The sequence below is a fragment of the Nesoenas mayeri genome, assembly GCF_963082525.1.
Source record: "Nesoenas mayeri genome assembly, chromosome: 1".
Lineage (NCBI taxonomy): Eukaryota > Metazoa > Chordata > Aves > Columbiformes > Columbidae > Nesoenas > Nesoenas mayeri.
This window is the reverse complement of record NC_137541.1, coordinates 16761643-16786632: the sequence shown is the minus strand read 5'-3', so window position 1 is coordinate 16786632 and position 24990 is coordinate 16761643. Positions and strand designations below refer to the sequence as shown.

The window sequence follows — 24990 nt, the reverse complement described above, 5'->3', positions numbered from 1 at the left end:
AGTGAAATCTTCATCAGACCATGGATTCCCTTCAGGGCATGTAATGAAGGCAGCTACAGGGCACAGAGGGAGATGGCTGCTAGCACAACTGATCCAGACAATAGTGCACTATTACCAACACTAGAGGATCCTCTGGGATGACACATTTAAATTGTTCTGCAACATCAGATCTGGCTCTTGAGCCAAAGAATACAGATTCCTGGAAAAAACAACAACAATCAAAAACAACAACAACAAACCACAACTCAGAGGTTTGGAGACCTACATCTTACAAGATTCAGAAAAGAACGCTGAACTTTTTGTTTGATAGGTATTGAGTAGTAATAACTAGACAGAATTAAATTCATTTATTATTTTTCTAGCATTTGTAAAACTACAGTCAATGCTGGCATTCAATAAGCCATGGGAATACTAAGAAATGGTTTTAGATCCAAAGAAACCTCAGAAAGAGTATTATCTGATATCCACAATGTTTCTGGATTTTTTTAATTTTCAGAGAAAATTTCTCATCCTATGAAATGCACTTCTCCTAAAGCTACCTGATGTGCCCCTGAAGCTAAAACAGGCTGGGGCTTGCAGAATAAGTAGTAGCGCAATGCCATCTGCATAGTACTGGAACCTGGCTCATCTGATAACATGGACAGTATTGGCATGCAGGGCAAATTAACTTGGGAAATGCTAACAGATAAACCACACAGAACTAAAAGCTAAATGAATAAAAGCTGTATCCTTACTGAAGAAAAGAAACGAAATAATAGAAGAAAACAAAATGACAGAATATTGTTTAGAGTCACAAATTTACTTTGTGGCACAAACAGCTTGCACTGCTTCACTGACCACCAAGTTATACCACCTGTACAAGAAGCTCCCATATTCCCTATAATGAAAAAAAGGAAAAGAAAAAAAAATCCAACAAACAAAACACACACACAAAAAAATCCAAACCACGATAACAAAAAAACTACAAAGAAATAACAGTTATCAGCTGATAATTGTTGATGTAGGCTACTGACCAAATTAGTTTTACAACTCTTACAGGTAGCAAGGAAAAAACTAATGTCATGACCCAAATTAGTTTAAAAGCATTTCTCTCCAGGTGTGAAGAAATACACAACTGCTAACTATTAAAGGATTTTCAGCATTCTCTGAACTTTGCAGTTTGCTTTTGCTGTATTTCACAATGTCATTTAACACTACTTTCTGAGAGCTTTAACCAATGAACATGTTTACAGATGAATCACAAACGTGTTAATCATTAATCTCTGCACCAATGTCATTCATTTTACACTCAATTTTGAAGCATGATTTTGTGATTAAAAGCTGTCATTTCAGCATATGAAGAAAGGAATCACCATGGAAATTCCCATCCTTCTGCTCTGCACTTGATATTGAGACATATCAGGATGAGAAAAGAAAAGCTGTTTTAACAAAACAGTTGTGACTTTCAAAGATACCTACAGTAAAATTAACACTGTAAATCATATACTAAAATTTGTTACACGTAAAGTAACTAAGGTCAGAAATGATGGACTACATCATATACCTACATTTCTTCATAGCTATCTCATGGATCCTCAAATCATTATAAAACTAAGGTTTGAACTAAATATTGCAAACAATACCTGGAACAAAAGAACCTCCCAGCATAAATGTTCTGACCAGTGTAATTGTGACAGGTCATTTGAAGAAGCTCAAAGTAATACTAAAGGTCTCGGATTGCTTGTACACACAGCAGCACGCTCTTCATGAGACCAGGGTTTGTTGTGGTTGTTGCCAGTGAACTTTGCAAAGAGAGGCAATGTGTGTGTGTGTGTGTGTTCAGATGTCAGCCTGGCGACTGTTTCAGTATTCCAAATTCAATTTTACTGTACTTCTCATGGTCTCCACTTTCTTTTGAAAGGCAACCTTAATAAAACATCAAATCATACTTTATTTACTAAAGGAGCAGAGGGAGTGGTCTGACAATTTAAGTTTAGAGCACTGTCATGCTGTCCTTGGAGAAGTAGAGTTAATAGCAACAACACCCAGGCAGCTACTCAGAAAATGGAGCAACGGACTGTAGCACAAACTTTGTCTCATTTCCCATCAGGAAACACCACTAACAGCTCAAATCATCCACTAGAAGCTGCCAACTCTGCTGGTAAAAGGAGCTACTGCTCTCCAACTATGAGGGAATACTTAAGGAAGCTGCAAAACGTGAGTGAAAATAGGAATATACAAGCCCAAAAATAAAATAAAATAAAAAAATCAGTCCTCTAATAGGAAATTGTCTGTGGTTCAAGAAAGAAGGCAGAATTTTTGAAATACCAATAAGCAAATAACGAGCAAAGAAATTACGTGGAGCAAAACTGCATACACTAGGTTTTGTGTTACGGGTTGGCATTTTTTTAATTTATTGGCAACAGCATTAGGACAAAATGTCATGAAGTAACACGCCTGGTTTCGTAACAATTTTACGAGAAAGCCTTAAAAAACAAAAACAAACATGAAATGATTCTTCCGGATGGGAGTTTTCTCCGTCCCAACCCGCGGCACCTGGGACAGCTCCAGAAGTTAAATACCTGCAGGAGAAATCGCTCTGGTCCCACAGGGACGCGTTCCCCGTGCCGGGAAAGGCAAGGAAAGGATGCGGGGCAGCAGCTGCCCGTGTCTCCCGCAGCCGCTGCGAGAGCCGCCGCTTCCCCCGCGGGCTCCGCCGGCAGCACCCCCACCGCAGGCACGCCCGGTGCGCGGCCAGCGGGCTGCAGCGGACCGGCCGCCGAGCCCAGGCTGCTCCCCGGCTCTGCCCGCGGCTGGGGATCCATAACTTCCCCGCGCACGGGGCGCTCTGCGGGGCAGGAGGGAAAGCGCCTCGCACTGCGCCGCGCATGTGGAGGGCAGCCTCGCGCCCGGCGCTGCCCCCGCTCCTGCCCGCCACGCTGACAAGCCCGGGGCGAGGGGCTCCCTGCCCCGGCATACCGCGGGAACAGCCCGCTGGCCAGTCCGCACCCTCGGACAACCCCGGGGCCAGCGGGCAGGGCGGCCCCGAGCCGCCGTCGTACCTGCAGGACACGGAGAGCTCCACCTTGGTGGCCGGGATGCTGGAGCTGAGCACGTTAAAATCCCCCACGGACGCCATGTTCGGAAACCCACCACTCCTGCCTGGCTTCTGCTGCCCCGCCGGCTTCTCCAGCCCGAACATGGGGCAGCGCAGGGAGGGACGGAGAGCGAGAAGCCGGCGGAGAGGGAGGGGAAGAGGCGGCGCCAAGCGGCCACTCCACTCCACGGCGCGACGCCGCCGCCCGTGGCGCGGAGCCCCGGCCCGACACCGCCGGCTGGGGCGCGAGCGGGGCGGTGACGTCACCGCGAGCGGGAGCCGCGCGGGGCGCCCGACGGCCGGTTTGCGGGGCGGCCGCCCCACGGCGGAGCGGCTGCGGCCGACCGGGGGTCGGCACGGCGCGCCCGCCGCCGGCCTGTCCCGCTCGAGTGCCGGACCCTCAGCGGGGAAAACGGCACCGGGGCGGCGCGACCCCAAAGGGCGCGGTGCAGGGAAGGGCCCCGGTGGAAACCACCGCGGGGGCGATCCCGGGTGTTTCAGTTCTCGCACCTCCCGTCTGTTCCCGCTCGGCCCCTGCACGGAAACTCCCGTCCCATCCCGCGGGCTGTCCGGGGAAACCCCTGCTTCTTCGCTGATGAGTCAGCGGTCCCCGAGCAATCAAGGAACCTCCCGACCTCCGCGGGAGCCAGCCGCTGGGAAGGAAGGGGGGCGGGCTGCGCACTGGCGGGTCACGTCCCAAAATTCAATGCCCTGCGCGCAGGCCCGCGGTGAGGCAGACTTGTTTTCCCGGAACACCACGGAAAACGCAGCCCAGTAGCAAACGCCGGGCGTGCCCCGGGGGGCGGCGGGGCAGGGCTGGGCCGCGGCGGCTCCGCTGCCGGGCGGGCTCCGCGCCGCCAGGGGGCGCGACACAGGGACCGCTCCGCGGGGCTGCGCTTCTGCAGCGCGATCGTGACAGCGGAACAGAAAAACCTGGGAAATTAGACATCGGTGATAATTGCACCTGTAGAGAGAACAGCAGTTGCTATTACGGGAGACATGACCGAGAAGATGTGGTTTTGCCTTGGTTATTATATGCATTAAGTGACGCATACAAAAATGGGAATTTCACCCTCCCGTGTACTTCCACGGGCCTGTATCTTTTTTTTTTTTTTTTGAAGACCGCTAATTCAGTCGCCGTTCACAATAATTCACAATAAACTTAACAGTTCCATCATCTTATTTCTCGCGTATTTAATTGGTATCCAACACCATGGCATATAAGGAGCCCCCAATATTAATTTCTCATCATAGCAGTTTGATGAGATATGGAAGTGCCACCATCCCCATGTCACATGTGGGAAGATAAGGCACAGGCAAATTAAACACCATGTATTTTGTCGCACAATATGTAGGACAGGCCAAAGACCACAGGTTATCACCCCAAGTCCTGTACAGAAGTCCTCTCCTCCTCTGGTTCTGCACATAGAAACTGAAAAGTGTAATGTGTTTATATATACATGACAAATGTAACTCTAAAACCACAAACCTTGTCAGAATACAGTAATTTTAAAATTTAATTTCTAAATTCTTGTTACTGTAATTCAAGTTCCATGCATGATCTCAGGTAATACATTAAAATAATGATGGACAGAGAACTTCAATGTGGACATCTGGTTAGCTCCTGGTTAGCCAACGGATTAAGCAGTGGGAATACAGAAGACAGTAATATGGTCTTCTTTAGGGGACATACACTGCCTGTGCACAGCACACATCTGAAACATAACTTCAGTGGGAGAAACTCAAAGGTATCACAGCTATTTTTATTCATAAACTTATGAATTCACACCCTGCTTCTAATCTTCTGCTCCTGTTTTCAGGAAAGTATCACCTGAAGTCTCTTTTCTTTCTTTTCCTTCTCTTGTTCTGTTGTTGAATATAACGCAGTTTCTCGTCAGGTATCATCAAAGTATTTCCTCTTAAAGCAGCCTGTTTGCATGTTTCATTACAGCCAAGAAACCACGTATTGTCACAAGTATTCTAGGTGAGTCTGCAGCCAGCCAAACCAGTAAGCCTACAGCTGACATTACTAAAACAACCCCACAGGTAAATTTAGTTCACTATTATTTTTTCCTGTGCAATAGAGTGAAGGGATGGGTGAAAGAGCACTGGCGTCTTGAGAGGCTAATGCCGAGTACAAATGGGGTACTGGATGATTAAAAATTAAAGAACAGATTTTAAGAAAAAATTATAACTCTTTCTCCACATTTTAATACTGTTCCTCCCTCTTTTCTAATCTACTGTAAAAATCTAAACATAATCAGTGGATCCCACAGGGCATGGCACGAATAACTTAGAAGGCATTAATAGTTATTGTAATAACTATAATACGATATATATAATATTATAAAACTGTTATAATAACTATAGGCATGGATAACTTAAAAGTATATAATGTAAATGTGATATGATCTTATACTCTTCCCTACTGATCCACTTTAGATCACTGCTTCGGGTTGGGTAGGGGTTTGGCTTGACCATTTTTATATTATTTGATCTTCATGTTTTATTCTGCTTAGAAAAATGGAAATAGTTGGCTTTTGGTGATTCCATAAGTAGAACATCCTATGAAAGTAATGAAGGCATTAAGGAAATTCAAGTCTTCAGTGTTGCTGGGGAGATAGCCATAATCTTTCATGATATTTGTAAAAGGCACAGCTATTTTGTCTTCTTATGTTTTGTCTTGGAGTAAATATGTAATTCTCAAGCACTGAGAGTGATTTATGTGGGAGAGAAACGAAAAACTAAAATGAGGAATAGTTGAAATATATGCACCGGTGAGGCTAATATACATTACTGGAATTCCAGAAAGGCACATTGTATTTGTTCGTTCTTAAATGGCACTGTGGTGTAGGGACTGCAACAATGCCCAAGTATTAGGAAAATATCTGGAATTTACATACAGAATATCTATCAGATTACAGCATTAAAGAAACACTAGGGCTGTGTATTGTATATGCTATGCTGACATTTGAATGAGAGCATTGGTGCTGTGAAAATTTTGCAATGGAAAGCAGGACGTATTTTCCTCGCTTTCTTTTGTGATTGCTACTTTATTGTTGTCAGCTGTTGCTAATTATCAGATATCTACATAACTTGTTTCAGTATCTGCAACCTAATTTGAGGAATGAGGGATATACTTTCAGTAATTACTGCACAAACTATGAACAAACTACAGATTCCAGAATAGCTGTAATGTGTAGTACTGAATGATTGCTTTGAAGCATCACTGCTTCCAGGTTTCAGCAGTATAATTGAACCCAAATGCAACAGGATGCAAACATTAATTACTCCCCTCCACCTCCTCAGCTTTCTGCATTGTAGATTATTAATTAGACATCTCAAGAAAAGAAGTTTTATGATTCAATCTTTGCATTTCTAAAAACCCACACACAAACCCAACACAAACTATTCTGTAGAAAGTTAAGGAACTGGAAATGGTATCTATCTATACTTCTGTAGGTGTGAAACAATATGTGGATGAGTACGAGAGTGAGTTTAGAAACAAGCTTCTAAAGTTTGAAGAACAAGAACAAAACAAGTGCAACTATAACACAATATGATTTTCATGGCAACCAAAATACTGCTTACTAGTCTGAATTTGTGATGAACATACCATATTCCCTGGTTCTTCCTCAAGTATTTGTTCAGTAATTATCTTAATTAATGTCTGACAAACACCAACATTTTAGCCTGACTGCTGTCAAACTGTTTCTCCCAAGAGCCTGAAGAATGGGGTGAACTGAGCCATAACTTGGTCCTTTCTGATAGGTGAATATAGCACCGAAACACTGCCAATATCCTAATACATATGGCAGCTTGAGAATTGGTATAGCTTTCCTGCCTTTGATCACTACACTTTGCTTCCCCTTGCTTTGCTACTGGTGATTGTTTTAATCCATTGACCTAAGACAAGGCATTTAGCATTTACTGGACCAGGTGGAACCATCAGTACCACCGTTATTACTGAGACCATCAACATGGCTGCATGCAGACCGCAGGCTTTAAAAACCATCCGTGATACAACATGCTGATGGATATGTTTAGTCTCTTTATTTTTCTAGTATGAATTATCTCCTAGAACTCCATGATTTTGTAATCCACTTTCCAAATGCACAAATACTGATGAAGCTGTTTTTGTGATAGTAAAGTCTAAAGGAGGTGTCTGACTCAGAGGTTAGACATAAAGAAGAAATCTCCGCTCCTTCACGGTTTTCACTTTTAGTGCTAGTTTTTCAAGGGCTTATATCTGCAGTCTCACAGGTGTCAAGAATACATTCTTCAGTAAAAAGTATCTAGGCTTACGTTTCAAAGCCTTTGAAGCCTATCCCTGCTGTCTGCAGGAGAAAAGAGCACCTTGTCACCATGGCACAAGCATGGGGACGTTAGTGAGTCATCAGTGCAGACAGCTGATGATTTCACCATTTCTCTACCATGACAAAGTTAGTAATGTGTTTGTTTGCACACCTCTCTACCAACTCCATGCAGAATAAAATCACAAAGTGTAAATACCACTTCCCCACTCCAAAGACACAAAGGATAGCTATCCAACAAATATTCTCGTCTCAGTTACACTTATCTACACCAGAACTGGCTATATTATCTATCAAAGCACCTTTAGCTCTAGATAAAGTTTCCTGGATTATTTCAAACTTTCTTCTAGGCCAGAAGAGACACATCAGCAGCAGTAACCATAAGGCTCCCTCTTTCCACACCCTAAAGAAAGCATTCTTCCATGGGATCAGCACAGCCGTTCCAAGTTAAGCAGTGGTAGTATCAGATCCTGTCACAGTTTTCAGTCCATTCAGGAGCTCTTCAAGATGCCAAAGATCCCTAAAACACTCTCAGAGTCATCCAGGAGGTGTCATGGAATCCATTTCACTTCTTACACTTAGTACTGCTTAGTAAAGTGTATGGACATGTATGGACAGAGCAATTTTAGATCTGCCAAGCACTTTTTCAGGCTCTTATGGCAGAGGGAAGCATGTAGCATGGATCTCAAGTTCTAAGCATGTGATTTGGGAATATTTTTAGTACTAGTTTCTAGCAGTCAACCAAGTCACATTACAGTTCAGATTTCATTTTAAAGGACAAAGAATCAAACTGAATAGGTCTCTTTTTTGAATGAAGAAATATTATTCATACACCTTCAGCTGTGCCATAGGCCAGACTGATTTAATTTCTGGACAGATTGCCAGAAAAAAATGTAAGGATGCATTTCTCTATAAAGACAACTCACAACTCACTCATGGCAGCGATTTCAGGTGCTACTAAACTAAGAGTGTTTAATATGGCAGCAAGGATGATGACAAAAAGATTGTCTGCTTACAATTTGTTTTGAGAATCATAAATAACAATCAAGGGGTTTTCTTTCAATGACCATAACATCAGGCAGCCTCAAAATGAAACCTCAACATGTTCATCACAAGATCACTTGAGCACTTGAGGAAAGTATCTTAATTTCACAAGAGGAAATCTACTTCTTTCTCTTCAGTCACTTCCCGTGTTCCTGGGTTACACTTGAAGATTGGATTGTTTTTTTCTCCTATCCTTCCCTATCATGCCCACTCACTTCTAGGCCTTTTATTTTTCTAAGAAAAATCAGCTGATTTGCAGAAAATATGTAAGTATTACAAATCTTTTAGGTATAATATACTTCACAGTTTCTTTCCCTGCCTAATCTCTACCCACATCTTTTCTCTCAGCCTAATTCCAGGGTGTGCATAAAATCACTGCCACCATTAGCAACGCATCTTTGGAGGCAAAGTCTTCATATGTAAAACTTGCTTTGTGAGTTAGCTAATTCAAAAGAAATTAGCACACTCTACCTTCATCTATTTTCTTCATTGGGACTAAAGTCAAACTCAGTTTCTTCAGGAAAAAAATTACAGCAATTCTGAACCTAAGAGCAGCAATACCCAAGCTGCTATGTTTGAACCGTCCTTCTCCATCTGTCAGGTTGTGCCTTTCATTATTTATGTACATGACTTCATTTCCTAATACCATAGAGGAGACTTGAGCTAACATTGTTTAGAGCATGGAAGAGATCAGTATCTGTCCCAAAATCATCACAGATTTAATCTTTGCAGACTCCACCACAGATTTCATCAGGGACCAGTAGTTGCTGATCTATTACCTACCTGTAAATATTCAGACAAATGTGTATATAGTGAGGGTGACAGACAACCTGGACTCATCTGGGTGAGTGTGGGACCCACTGCCTGTCAATAGTCACACACTCAAACTCACATAAATACATAATCTGGGTGACATATCAGGTTCACGAGTCATTTCAGCTTCCCAGAAGAATCCCAGTGGAGTCAGGGTAGCACTGTATATTCTAAATAGCAAGAAGTAAAGCCAGACTTTTCTGTCAATTGCTTTTTAGCACTTTCTTTCACAAATTTCTCAGTGTAAGCCAGGATAGCGAAATTTTAAAAAACCTGTCACCATGTGTCCCCATACCATGTCTATTGCTTCAGCATTTTGAAAAAATAGTGGTGGGTGTTTTTGTATTCCTTCAGAGATAAATTAAGTCCCAACATGTTGCTACATCCCCCCATGTATTATTTTTCATGCAGTCAGGCTTACAGTGAAGCTCTTTCCAAAAATCATTTTGAAAGCTGTGCTAGATTTTTATGTTAATTACTTCATTCTTTTTCCCAATATTACTCCTGTTTTGTGGAAGAAACCAACAAATGCCCTTTGGGCATCAAGAGAACATAGAGGAAAAACTTCATGGCTCCTTAATGCAGCTCTGTCATAGCTGGTAACCCACTGTTGGATGTGGAACCAGAAAGCACACGTCTCTCCCACACGATGGGGTCCTATCATCTGCATTCTGGGAAGAGAAGAAATTGTGTCTGGAAAGATTTGTGGCATTGTGGGAGGATATTAACAACCTCTGTTTTCCAGCTGAAAGAGTTTCTTAGTGGATCACAGACCCTATCAGCATCATCTATGATTTGGCTTCTGCAATTGATTTTATGTCTCAACCTACAAGGACTCAAACAACAGTAACTAAAATACTAGGAATACTATTAAAAACATGCACTCCTACAATTATCCATCATTATTCTGTGATAGGAGCTTTAAGGTCAGATGTTCAGTCTGGCAAAGCAGACTTTTGTCTGTTAAATTACCTCCAGGAAAGACCTCCAGCAGTAAGATCTTTTTGTTCAGACACTCACAGAAAGTTCAGGAAATGTAATTTTCTGAGTTACGCTGTACGGATGGGTTCTGTAGAGCCCGTAGTTTGCTCCCAGGGTGCAGACAGCAGGTTTGTGGGCAGGGTTGGAGCTGTGCAGTGGTCTGGGTTGCTCTGCCCCTGGGTGTGGGGGGGAATCCCGGCCATCGCCTGCATGGCTGGGACACCTCTGCAGCAAAGGTGAGGTCCTTGTGCTCAGGATGTTTTGAAGAATTACTGTCACTGTGGGCAAACTCTTCCTTTTCTGCCCATTTACCAGAAACCAGATCTCTGAGAAGCTAATTTTAATCGCTCGTGACTCATTTATATCCATGAACTAAATTTTCCTACTTTACAGCATTTATTTTGATTGCGTTTTATAATGACAGTTATAGTCCCTGTTACCACACGTCAATTTGTTATATGGGTTGATTTTGCATTATTAATGAACTATCAAAAAGACAGTGTGACTTATAGTAATGACATTTAGCAACTCACTAAAATATCTAGAGAAGAAATGAGAACTTCGGACAGTTGTTTCTCTTTCTTTCATTGAAACAGAAAAGGATGTCAGATGGGAAATTGAATACTTAAAAGTATTTCTTCTTTTTCTATCCTAATTTATTCCATCATTCATGAATTTTAATTTTATATATTTTTTTGCGTGATATTACAATACTTAAACAAACAGTTGATAGCATGGGGATTGTCTTTTGGGAACACTGTCCATCAGATTGTCCTCATTTCATGGCAACATTCAAGTAATTAGGGTTTTAATGAGGCTGAAAATTTGCAGCCCAAATAATGTAATGAGTTTGACTATCTTCCAGAACGACTGTGGCACTAATACAGGAATGCATTTAACCATATGCTTGAATTCATAACTGTGTTGTTGGGCAGCAAGTCTGCCTGACTTAAATGAGGTGTAAGCCCATATGTAACATTTTCTGAGTTTGGAGTATTTATTATACTATGTCTGTGTGAAAAGTACAAGAACAACATTTCCATTTTCTTACATGTCACATTCTACTGTCTCAGTGTACTTACTCATATCCACAAATTATTAAAATGAGACCTGATCTGTTACTTATTTTTGGTTTTAGAATTGCACAACATTTCTCAAATGGGAGGTAAATTGCTTAACAGAATATGAAAGATTGAACTGTATCAGTACCACAGACTGAACTGTGCTGATGGTTGTCAGGGCTTCTGTATCTGCAATAAATGAGAACCCTTTTTTCCCCTTCTTTTCAGAAAGGTCTTACATCCTAAGAAAAACATTTTTTTCCCTAAAGTGAGTTCATACACATTATTTATCCAACCGTGGAATAAACATTCATCCTCAAAAATAAAGAACTAATTAGTTTGGGGCGCTTGCCAGATACCAGCATCATACGTTCCAATCACAGTAGCAAGAATTCTATGAAAATTATCCTACTATTTAGGTAACCTTAGCACAGTTGTGTTAAAGTTATTCAGAAAAAAAAGATGCTGGCTACCGGCCAGCGCAACCAGCATTTGTCAAAGCTGAGAAAGTAACTTCATGAACAATTCTCCTCTTTTTTTGGTGGGATGGGGAAGCAAAAAGCAAAACCGCCCAAAAATGCTGAAACAAATGTAAAGCAAAAGTAAATGTCAGATTTTAAAATAGTCACATGAATTGCATTTTGAATTTTCCTCAGAGGTAAACACAAAGCTCCCTGAAATTTAAAATATATATATATATTTATTTATATATATATATATATATTTGAATAGTGGTTCCTCATTTCATGTCAAACTATTAGATCTAGAATTTAACTATAAACACATAAAAAATAAATTTGCTAGTTCAGTAGCTTTAAAAATGGTAAATTAACCTTACTTTGCATGACTAAGAGAAAAATTAGAAAAAAAAAATATTCTTTTAAACATATTGGATATCTAAATCATGGCAGAAAATTAAACAACCTGGGCCACATTCCTCCTTGTAAGAACTCAACAGAACAGAAATGAACAATGAACTAATTAACCCTCTTGAGTTTAACAGATAATTCTGTGCAAGTTAATATTATACTTTAAATATTAATTTCAGATTCTTAGTCATTTAGTGTTTCAGTGCATATTTTCTTAGTGATGTAATTAGCATAGCTATGTGGAGTTATATAGCAAATTTAGAAGAAATTTAATTACAAAATATATTTTTAGCCCAGTTTGTATGTTTCCCAAGAAAAATAACTTTTGAAGAGGGCAAGGCACTTAGGAAGTTTGTACTTTTAAAATGTTTATGCTTTTAAAAAGTTTTTTGGACAATTATTATAAATGCTCCAGTATTAATCTCTATAAAGAACAAGCTTGGGCTCCTAACACAAGGTTAACTTCCCTATACATAATGCCTAAGCCTCAGTCCAGTTTTAGCCTTGCAGCAGATGGAATTCACCAAGGACCATCCCACAAATTCAATACAGGATTAAATTCCTTTGCTACCTGGCATCCTGTGGAAGCAGACTCCCAGCACAGGCGTTGTCCTCGGTGCCACCTGGATCCCAAGAACTGGATCATGAATTGTGTTTCAGAAAGGGTCACTCTCAGCTGGAGTTGAGCTGTAACTGAATATTATTTTCTCAGCACTGTCAGTGATCTTGAATTTACCTTCTGCAAGGTTAACCCTCGTATTGGCTTAGCATTGGCTGAGAACAAACTCACGTGGCAAGGAAATTTAAGAGTCATGCTTCAAAACCTACTTTCTCATCTCTTTTCAAATTAAAAATGTGTTTTACCTAGTTATTCTATGATTCTAACATCTGTATTTAGCCTTATCTTAATAGTCCTTCCAGGCATCTTAATGATGCAAATTAGTTATTCTTCATTATTACCTAAAGCTTAGTTTAATCCAACTTTTCAAACTCAGTAAATTTTATTTTACTTATTGCTGTAGATGCCTGTCCAACTATAAATCTAACACAAACCTTAAATATAGCTTTACATCATGAGTCCATCTCAGCATGGTAGCTCACTTAGCAGGGAAAGCACTATTTCACATTGTCCAAAATGTGGAAACCTGCTGTTTTTATCAAAGAATGATAGGATCATTTAGCTTGGAAATTACCTCCATGTTTCATCTAGTCCTCCTGCTCTGAGCATGGCTGGCTTCAAAGCCAGATCAAGTTGCTCGGGGCTTTGTTCACTGGGGTTCAAAGCTCTCCAGGGCAGGATTCTGCGGCTTCGCCAAGTGACCTTTTCAGTGATTAACCACTTGTAAAATTTTGCCCTGTATCCAATTAGGATTTCCCTTGCTGCATCTCATGACCATTGCTTCACATCCTTTTTGTTGTGCACCTCAGGGGCAACTCTCATGCTATCAGATAGCTCCACTGAGGTAATGGCAGACAGCAGTGAGACTCCTCCTCGTCCTTCTCATCTCCAGGCTACACAAGGAGAGCTGTTCTTCTTGCTTATTATGGTCTAATCATCAGCTCCCTAATCGTCTTAATGATCTTGCACTGGCATCTCTGCAGCTTGACTGTCTCATAGCAGGGGTCCCAATGCTGTGCCCAGATGTGACCTGGAGGAAGAAATCCGTGCCGTTACCTGCTGGCCCTGCTGCCGCTCGGGCACCCAGGGTCCTGGTGACCTCCGTGGCTACCAGGGCGCCCTGGTCTCTCGTGTTCAGCTCCTTGTTTGCCAAGACCTTTACTGCAGAGCTGCTGTCCTGCCACTCAGCCCCCACCCCGTACCCTTGCCTGCGTTTATCCATTCCAAGTATGTCAACAGCCCTGAGGCTCCAGTTGGCCTGGTCCTCCAGGCTGCAGGGCAGAGCAGCACCATCAATGCCAGAGCCCTGACCCTGACCCCAGCTGTGTCTTGGCAGCTTCTCTCAATGCAGAGAATCAATGTGATGAAAATCTTCACTGGTTATTCTCTCAAACCTGATCTTTCCGTTTGTTTGTTTCCAATAGTAGCATTTCACAGCACAACATAATATGGTAAGGAAATAAACATTAGTCAGGGTACAAAAACTAGCTCAGTTTGTTCTTTTTAACTACACCATTAATTTTTATTTCCTTCAGGATAAGTCCAAACCAAAGACAGAATGTAGAGTTGGTGTTAATATCAGCCTTGGTGCCACTTCCCAACCAGTCTGTGAACTTACTGTACTGAAAGAGTCTCTATGGCTGTGCAAGCCAAGCCATAACCACCTTCTTCAATATTGCCCTGTGTGTGCCCCATGGCTCTCAGTTTTCCTATAAAGTAAATACAGTACAAGAGTCTATTTGAATTGCTCTCCAAAACTTAGATATATATTTCACTATGCAATGCATCTTTGCACATTTACCCTATTCTTTATATTGTCTGAAACTGAATTTATAATATTACCCTTTTAGTTTATATTTGAAAAGCTCTCTTAAAAATGCTATTCTTTTTATTGGTGCTTTCCAAAATAAGGTTCTTACAGACATTTGCTATCTGAATCTAATTAATTAAATTGATTACTCTTTTGTAGTAAAGGAAGACAGGCTGAGAATTGCAAAAGCTAACTTGTGTTACATATCCATCAAAGGCTTTTTTTTCCCACTATGCTTTCTGGGAAATGGAATCTGCAATATGAATTAAAAATAGTAAAAGTAGTTCTACTAAACAAATAGATACAGATTTCTTTAACTCTCACTTTTTTATGTTTAAAACATCTATAAATAACCTTTCCCCTTTGAGAAGAGAGGCCTTTGAAACACAAATATATTATTTTAGAGATGCAAAATTGTTCAGATTTTAACAAATTGTGTTGTTATTATTATTATTATTATATTTATATTTATATTTATATTTATATTTATATTTATATTTATATTTATATTTATATTATTATTTTTCTTCCTTGATGTCGATGGAATCATAGAATGGTTTGGGCTGGAAAAGGCCTTCAAAGGTCATCTGGTCCAACCCCTCTGCAATGAGCATGGGCATCTTCAACCAGATCAGGTTGCTCAGAACCCCATCCAGCCTGGTCTTGAATGTCTCCAGGGATGGGGCATCTACCACCTCTCTGGGAAACCTGGGCCAGTGTTTCACCACTCTCATTGTAAAAAATTTCTTCCTCATATCTAGCCTGAATCTCCCTTCCTCTTGTTTAAAACCATTATCCCTTGTCTTATCAAAACATGCCCTTCTAAAATGTCTGTCCCCATCTTCTTATAGGCCACTTTTAAGTACTGAAAGGCCACAATAATGTTTCCCTGGAGCCTTCTCTTCTTCTGGCTGAACCACCCCAACTCTCTCAGCCTGTCCTCATTGGAGAGGTGTTCTGATCCTCTGATCGTTTTTGTTACCTCGTCTGGACCCTCTCCAACAGGTTCATGTCTTTTCTGTGCTGAGGGCTCCAGGGCTGGATGCAAGACTCCATGTGACGTCTCACCAGAGCAGAGCAGAGGGGCAGAATCACTTCCCTACACCTGCTTGCCATGCTCCTTTTATCAAGATACAATTGGCCTTCTGGGCTGCAAGTGCACATTGCTGGGTTATGTCCAATCTCTCATCCACCATTAACTCCAAGTCCTTCTCCGCAGGGCTGCTCTCAATCCCTTCATCCCCCAGCCTGTATTGGTACTAGGGGTTGCCCCGACCCAGGTGCAGGACCTTGCACTTGTCCTTGTTGAACCTCATGAGGTTCACATGAGCTCATTTCTTGAGCTTGTCCAGGTCCCTCTGGATGGCATCCCATCGCTCAGGCATGTCAGCTGCATCGCTCAGCTTGGAGTCATCCACAAACTTGCTGAGTGCTCACTCAATCCCACTGTCTATGTTGTTGATGAAGATATTAAACAGTACTGGTCCCAGTACAGACCCCTGAGGGACACCACTTGTTACCGATGTCCATCCAGACATTGTGCCATTGAACACTACTCTCTGGGTGCCACCATCCAGCCAGTTCTTCATACACCAAACATTCCACCCATCAAATCTGTATCTCTTCAATTTAGAGAGAAGGATTTTGTGTGGACTGCCATGACTTCTAAAATATCATGGTGAGTGGCTTGGCAACTACATCAGCCAGTTCCCTCAGGACTCTGGGATCCATCCCATCAGGTCCCAGAACACATCTACTTTATTTACAATCACATCAAAAGTAATACTTTCATGATCTGTTTGTCATATTAAAGAATAGATTAGATATGTAAAAAAGACATTGCAATAAAAAGGGACAGCTTCTGTTTAATAAAACTCATTTTTACTGCAGATTTTATGATAGCAGAAGTTATTTAGCTAAATATGTGGAACCATGACTACAGAAAATAATTACATCTTTTAAAAAATATTTGCTCAGATAAAAATAAAGTTACAAAATTAATAGAATTTAACTATGATGTGATGATTGTTTATGTTGCCACCGCTCCTTACCATGGTTATTGCATGAAAAGGAATTTTGAGAATAGTGTTTTACCCAAAAACTTGTTACAGGCAGGAAAGAAAACACACTTTATATGGGAAGCCAAGAATTTATTGTTAGTCTAATGAAAATCTTAAGACGAATTACAATAAAACAGACAGTTATTAAGATTAGTCTAGTCATATTAATACCACCTGCCACAGTACAAATTATCCGATTAATAGGGAATGACATTAATAATAGTGTTAAAACTCTTCTACATAACCTCCCTATCTCTGCTGTTGGGCACTCCCCCAGACTTTCATTTTTTCCCTGTATTTGATGTCCTCAGTATTGCTAAAGAAGAAGCTGGGAATTGCAGCAAGCCACCAGCGTCCCATGCCCTTTGCCAGAAAAAGTGTGATGTTCATGATGGAGTTTCTTCTGCTTCTTTGCTGGAAGGAGGAGTATGATGTTGAGAGCTTCTTCCTCCCCACTCTGAGGGTCCCCGCCTGGGTCTAGTTTTCCAACACACTTTGTTCCATGTAGGCAAAGACAAGTTTAGATGAAACCTGACAAGTCCTAAGCCCTTGCACACTTAGTGTGAAACCCAGGGCCTGTCCCCAGCAGAAGCAGCGTTGGCCTTCTGGGCTCCATGAGATCATTCTTCCATAACTGTGTCTTGGCCATTATTTTTTAGGGCAACACTTCCTCCTGGGGAGTCGACCTGACTGTCTGTAAGACCCCTTCTTCTCTGAGAATCTCATGTTCCTTTTCCAAACGGAACAGCCTCAGCACACAGCCGCCTCTTGCCTCTTTCAAGGCAGCTTGATGTTGCCACACACACAAGATGTGGATTTGAACTTCCAGACTCAGGAAGGAAATGGATTTGTCTCAGTGCTTAGATCACTGCCCTGTATGCAGAAGACAGGGGAGAAGGATGCTCTTCGTGGTTGATGGAAAAGAGTGAATATTATTCTGTTTCTAAAAGAATAAATATTCTGGGATAGTGTCATGGAGAGCAGTGGGATCTCAAACACAGCCTTGTTTTCAGTGTTTCTTAGAGGCTAATTCTAAAGAGCTGTCTTTTCCAGGTATCTGTATGTATATATGCTCCATTTAAGAAATGTGGGCTTCTGACATAGGCTTTAAAATTCTTCTTAGAGGAAGAATCCTATGATAAGAATACTTCAGGATGTAACTTTTAGCTACCAAATTCCTTTTCTGGACTTGGTACTTCAAATTCTGTTCTGTAATGCAATAAATGTGAAACAACTAGATCACAGCTGAGAGCTGAAGAATAGTCAGCATATGGTTATTATTAGTAGTACTCTGAATTCCCCTTGTGCTCTGCACTGTCTGAACACTGGAATTGCTCCTGCCTCAAAGAGATTAAATTAGGCGAAGGTTCAACATGTGGATTTTAAAGATAACTGCAGAAGATGGGCAACAGAGTGCACACAGAAAACAAATAATGCCAGATAATTACTTCTATTGATAAAATCAGAGAATGGAGACAATGCAATGTAATACATCTAGATTTCACTAAAGGATTTGATATAATTTCTCACCAAATGATATGTTGATTAAAAATTAGCCCTATACAAAATGAATGCTAAAATGCACATGCTAAAAAGATTATGACTCAGAAAGTAATTCTAGAGAGCATTTCTAATGGCATGTTGCAGGAAAAGTTCTGGTCATTGTATTTTTCATTTACTGGGAAACTTCACAGATAAAACATAATCAAGACTGTTATTAAGAAAGAGAGTAGTTCTATCAATTGATTGGAATTTCATGGTAAACTGGGCTCCCTGGAACAATGCTGCAACATATTTAAATGCAAACATATGCCTGTAAGATGCAAAGGTACAGATCATACATGTAATATATAAAACTCTGTTTTAAGGAGTAGCATGTTCAACACAGAATTGGAGAGAAAATGGATGACAGCTGTAAAGAGTTTATGGTGCTATAGAACAGAGGGCGAGATGTAGTCCTTTCCCCAAGCATGGACTGGCCACAGGCAGCGGATGCTGTTTCCAAGAGACCTTAGGAAACACAGAACAGGAGTCTGAGTGTCAGCCTGAAACTCAGGGGAATTAAATTAATGCACCTAAAACATGAACATTTTTCCCCATTGACAAACAATTTTTTGCACACCTGAGTTTAAATAACAGATTTTTTTAAGTGTTTGAGTGAGAAAAAATTTACAGCAAACAAAACTGCCCTCCCTCAGAGTATACTGGCTGCAGTCCTGACCTGATACAAAGAAAATATCAGCCAGAACCCTTCTCCTTTAATCATCCCCCACTTTTCATCATATAGACTATCTAATCAGGGATTGAGCTGTTGTCCCAAAACACAAAGTTGGCTGGTGCTGTGTGAGCTTAATGTGTCACCACTGTATTTCAGTATGTATAAGCCAGGAAGGACCCTGTGCTCTAAGCTGAACTTAGCAACTCCCCTTGGCTGCTCACTGACCCCAGGACTCTGGACTGGCTCAAAGCTGCTTCTGCCAGCTCTGCTCTTTGCCAGATATGCTCTGCCAGATGTGCTCTCTGCCAGATGTCCCCATCAGCTGTGTTTGCTGCCTGCGAGCTGCTCCGTGGTGTCACAAGCAGGCAGAGTGGCTGCTCAGCTCCTTCAGCTGCATGCTGCTTGGGTGTTTCAATGGATTATTCCACATAGCAGTGCCCGGGGTGTTTCACCTCTTTGGAAAGGTTCAGTGACACACAGGAATGCAGTAAAGACATTGCCATAGAAAGGAGAGTTCCCAAATACTGTCTCTTGAAGATTACTTCTGTCACTCTCTCCTTGGGATTTCTTCATCAACTCTTGCTGCTTCAGCAGCTATTTACCGTAAATTTGTAGTGTTGCCCAGGCTTTTCCATTCCCACACCTTAGCTGATTTTAATAGAAAAGCTGTCAATATTACAGAATAAGTCAGATATAATGGTGAGAGTCTGTTATAGACCACCCGACCAGGATGAAGAGGTAGATGACGTATTCTGTAAGCAGCTGGGAGAAGTCTCACAATCGCTAGCCCTTGTTCTCGTGCAAGACTTCAATTTACCAGATGTCTGCTGGAAATACAATACAGTAGAGAGGAAACAGTCCAGGAGATTCCTGGAGCGTGTGGAAGACAACTTCCTGACACAGCTGGTGAGTGAGACAACTAGGGAAGGCACTCATTGGACCTGTTGTTTTCAAACAGAGAAGGACTTGGGGGTGATGTGATGGCTAGGGGCCATCTTGGGCACAGCAATCATGAAATGATCAAGCTTCCTATTCTTAGAGAAGTCAGGAGGGCAGTCAGCAGAACTACCACCTTGGACTTCCAGAGGGCAGAGGCTGGTGATCCAGTTCCAATCTAGTGCCAGATGATCTGAATTGCTGCAATTTCAAAGCAGTTGACTCCTTGGATGGGGATCGTCTCAGCTTCTATTAGGTGTCTACAGAGTAGGTGTGCACACTGGTCGGAGTGCCTAGGCTCCTGTTGTGATCAGTGAGACTGGTACGTGCCAGCAATGGGCTTCATGGTGGGATTCACTTGGCCATAAGCAAGAGCCTGCTCCAGGGGGCATGAGACACTGTGGAGGTGACGTTGTCAGCACTGACTGCAAGGGGCACCCCCTCATCTCCAATTCTGGGCTGCAGTTACCTACATTAAAGCAGGAAAAGTCTCAGTATTTCTTTATTCCCTGTGTTCAGTAAGACCAAAGCAAGTATAGCGCATGCCCATAGCAATTTCTAGGCCTAAATGGTACAAAACGAATAGGATTAAGAAAAGAAATTGTAATAGGTTTGACTTGTTAAATGTGTGTGAGAATTGGTTGCGTAGGAACTAACACAAAACTCATTGTAATCATGTCAGTCATAATAAAAACTACGGAGAAGATTAATTTTTTTGCTATCTGTAAATTAGCATCTTCTATTTTCTTGAGGTGGAAAAAGAAGAAAGCATGAAGAAAGCATTTGCACTTGAAGGGGTGGATTTCAAGATCTGCTTATAATAAGATAATTATTGCTTTTTAAGGTTCAGCAGGAGATACACTTATTATGTTTAATAATGGCTCTATTAAGAACACAGAGCCAAATAATCAACAGTTGTCCTGCCTCACAAGATTTACAATGAAAGAATGTGATCTGGAGCAGTAAAAGGAAGAACAACAAAGTAGACAAAAGTGGGAGATAAACAGCTCTACTTGAAAACTGACCACAGCAAAACAAATGGCTATTAGAGAATATCTGAAGTAGGTTAATAAAACAACTATGACATTAATACCTGTAATGACTATAATAGAGCATATTTGCCAGACCTGAGTATCATTAAAACAAAAATAGATGGCATATTTAAAAGGATATCCTTCATAAAGCAGTATTTCAGTAGTTGCTGACTTGACCTCTGCATCTCAAAACAAAATATCATAACAAAATTATAGATGTAACATTAGGAACCATGAAAGTTGATTCACTGTCCCAGAAAAATTAGCATTAGCAGGCTAAACTAATAAAGCAGAAAGATGAGCACTATGCAAACTAGGAGTATTTTAACAGTGTCACAGTTTAACCCCAACCAGTAACCGAGCACCATGCAGCGGCTTGCTCACACCTCCCCCAAGTGGGATGGGGAAGAGAACAAAAAAAGACCTTGTGGGCTGAGATAAAGACGGTTTGATACGATAGCAGAGGAAGAGACAATAACAATAATGAAAGAAAATGGAAAACAAATTATGCACAATGCAAATGCTCGTCACCTGCTGACTGATGCCCAGCCCATCCCCAAGCAGCAGTCCCCTCTGGCCAGCTTCCCCCAAATGTATATACTGAGCATGACATCATATGGTATAGAATATCCCTTTGGCCAGTTGGGGTCAGCTGACCAAATCCCTCCCAGGTTCATGTGCACCTCCCTGTCTTCTCCTTGGCAGACCAGCGTGAGAAGCCAGAAGTCCTTGACTGCTTAGCCACAATTAAAACATCAGTGTGTTATCAACATAGTTGTTATGCTAAATCCAAAACACAGCACCATACCAGCTACTAGGAGGAAAATTAGCTATATCTCAACCGAAGCCAGGACAAATACTCTGTTAGGAATTCTGGGTTTGTACAATCTCGCCAGCAATTAGGCTGAAAATTTTTCAAATTTCAGTTACAGGTGAGGTTTCAGAGGGGAAAACTCTTGTCTGATGTGTAAGAATGAGCTCAAACAAAACCCAAAAGCCCAAACTTATATATTTATTTTTGCGTTTCCTTCTCTCCCCCCACCAGTTTTATTAATCTTTAGGGGAAACAATTTTTCAGGTGTAATTTGGCCTTGAAGCCAGTATCTACCTTAGAAAGCAATACCGTGCAATAGGAACAGAGTGAAGAGGGAACGGCTCAGTGCAGAAGAGCCAATACCTACCCCATACACTTTATAGATTATTTACTTCCATATAGCCTGAATGCTTCTTGATGGTTGGAGTGCATTGTGTGCTGTCCTAGAGCACCTATCCTCATCTAGCTCATGTGAAAGAAATTCACTCCACAGGCTGCCTGACCCAAGTGCAGTAAATGGAGACAGTCAGGAGATTAACTTGAAAAGCTTTCTCCTCATCTGAAGTAAAATGCTAATATAGGGTCACCTTTGTCGTATACATCACTTGCGGAAAAGTCAGTAGGAATTCTGTGCATCACTCAAAATATTAAATTTAGCCCTCAGACAATGTGAAACTAAGAATGTGCGCAAATATTTTATATAACAGTGGTTTCATAATCTTTTAAATCCTAAATAAAACATCCTGTTTTTCTATTTTTATTGCCAGCTTGACATGAACATTTAATGTGCAAGTATATTTTATGAATTTATAAATAGCTACTTTTTCAAAACAGGGCTCAAATGTGTAGCTGCAGGTGATTCACTTAGAAAGAAATAAGTACTTACAATACACACACAAAAAAATAGAGTTGTCTGGTAAATATACACAAAAGAAGATTTGTCCACATATAAAAGAGCTCTTGAAGATGTAACAGTCATCTTCAAATTGTTGCTTCATGGTTTAAAACTCCCCTTAGTTGATGGAAAACAGGAAGCATCTGTTTCAGGTAGGCAAACAGACTTTGCATCTCCCAGTAAACACTGTTTTTACTTCCATTGCTTCTCAGCTATGTGTTAATTCTAGACATTGTAGGTTGGAGTTTCTCAAACGCCTTCTCATTTTCTAGCTTCTAAACCTCTATGATCAAATGAAACAGATTAAGGAATAATGAAATGTGTAGTTTATGCACTGTGTTATTTTCTTTTATGTATTACAAAAAAAAAATGTTTTTTCTCTGCTAGAAAGTACAGTGCCTCCAGCTGCTTGATCTAAAAACACATCAGTGTTAAGGACATATTCTTCTGTCTTTACCAACTTGGCAATGGCTCGTAACAGTTTTCCTTTCAGACTTTGCCCATGGAAGCAAAAAGAGAGGAACATTGCTTGTATCTTCAAAATGATTGTGTAAAGTTTTATATAAATGTATGTATGCATATATAGAGAGATCTAGTAATTGCCGTGCTTTTTATCTCAGCTTTCTCAGATTTATTCTCCAGAAAGCATAATCAGGTGGTGAAAAAAACTGATCAACGCCCTTTCAAAGACCGGAGAACAGTGTTGCTTTCCTTTTTGCTTCCTCTGAATTTCTATTGAAATTTCTATATTTTATCTGGGTTTAAAAATTTATTTTTGAACTAGAAGTTTTGAGACCTTTTGTGGATGACTGCAAAACTATTGTGGCATCATGATCTACCGAAGAAGTATTACGAATCTGGGATCTGGACTCTTGATAAAGAGGGAAAATATCCTAAAATTATGTTATTACTGCTTGGAGAAGGCATCAGGACCAAAATTTAAAGGAGGAGGCTCAGACAGACCTAGAGTGGGAAACTACGGCAGGACTGAGCAGAACCTCATCATCCACCATCACCTATGGATGAAAGGATCTGCATAAGGCAGCCAGCAGTTGAGAGGACATTTTCGTGATAGTTTTGGTATTGGCTTCTCAGAGATCACAGATGTCCCATTAAGTAAATATTTCACTTGGCAGACCCAATGTAGTTTAATCACTCCTGAACAAGAGAGGATCAAACAGGAGCTCAGAGAGGACATTAAGGAGTAGAAGTAGAGTCATAGAAGAAAAGGGGTAATAAATTTTGAGCAGCCTTCCTGATGCGAGCAGCCTTCCAGGTGTGAGTTTATATAGGGAATAAAGAGGGAAAAGGTGATAGGAAGCAGAGTAGTCCTGAGCTATCAGCAAGATCATGAGAAGGTTTTGTTCTATCTCACAAGACCGTGGTCACATGCCAGAAATGGAGGTGGGGCTGGAAACAAGTACTTACAGGTGAAGCAGCGTGAACCAAGGAGTGGACAGAGCAGAAAACCTCCCCAGCAGGAAACTGGGTTGCTCTGGGCCAATGGATCTCCCACACCTTTTCTTTACAAACAGCACTCCAAAATTGTTTTGGTAAATCCCTGAAGCTCCATTATATTTGAGCACAATCTACAACTGCAATGATCACCTGAGCAAAGTTCAATGAACAGAGAAGACTCACCTACAACTCTCATTACTTTAGGATCATTTCCACAGGTCTTTCTCTGCAGTGTGACTCTGCAACAACTTTTAGAGACTGTCCAGTTGCTACAAGGTGTGCACAATCTCTCCTCGGTCACTAGGAAAAGCCTCGCTGTCTCATGCTGCTCAGAATGGCTCCCAGGCTCTGCTCCCACCAGCCGTGCCCCTCTCCCTGCCTTTGCACCCTTAGGCTTCCCCAGCTGACGCTGTTCAGCTGCCCTCAGGGAAGGACATTTTCCTCCCCTCCTTTGTGGCTTTCACCAACCCCCAGTGCAGCAGCCAGGACAGCCCACACGAGTATACTGGGACCTCCAGCCTTGCTAACTGGAACTGTGGTGTCTCCTCAAAATCCACAGGATTTGCTCAGTTTATTGTGTGACTTCAAACAGGAAAGGACACCAGAATGATCTGCTACACTTTTTTTTCTTTGAAATGCTTGTAGGAGGGCTCTTCAGTGGCCATGAGGCATGACCTGAGATCATTGCTAGGGTTTATAAAGGTGGCATTCTGCACCTGTGCTAGTTTTAATCCCTATAGTTTGTTAGTCCCTAGAGATGGACTCCAATTTTTTCTGCACATCCTCCGGCAGCTCTATTTCCCCCTTGTGATGGAAACGTTCCCTGCAAGAGAAAGCCCTGGGAGTCTCCTTCCCTCTGAGCCCAATGTGCCCATCTTGCCTTCGTTTCATAATCCTCCATGGCAACACTTGCATTTTATGCATTTACACTGAGCACAGTGACAGGTGTCCCAGCCCAGGTCTCTACGTGCCACTGCCAGGGCTCCAGC

The 24990-nt window shown here is 41.4% G+C and overlaps 2 protein-coding genes across 2 annotated transcripts in view; both read right to left on the bottom strand.

Moving 5' to 3' along the window:
* The window catches only part of CPNE8 (copine 8), a gene marked incomplete at both ends in the record, with an annotated part of 98110 nt that extends 94929 nt beyond the window's left edge, over positions 1 to 3181 (bottom strand). Inside the window, one exon of the mRNA XM_080363808.1 lies at positions 3042 to 3181. Within this exon, the coding sequence (XP_080219934.1) occupies positions 3042 to 3181 (140 nt within the window). The remainder of the gene's footprint in view (positions 1 to 3041) is intronic.
* A 10532-nt stretch (positions 3182 to 13713) lies between these two features.
* Positions 13714 to 24990, bottom strand: part of LOC308052846 (sucrase-isomaltase, intestinal-like) — a gene marked incomplete at both ends in the record, with an annotated part of 77267 nt that continues 65990 nt past the window's right edge. Inside the window, one exon of the mRNA XM_080363491.1 lies at positions 13714 to 14112. Coding sequence (XP_080219617.1) covers positions 13714 to 14112 — 399 coding nt within the window. The remainder of the gene's footprint in view (positions 14113 to 24990) is intronic.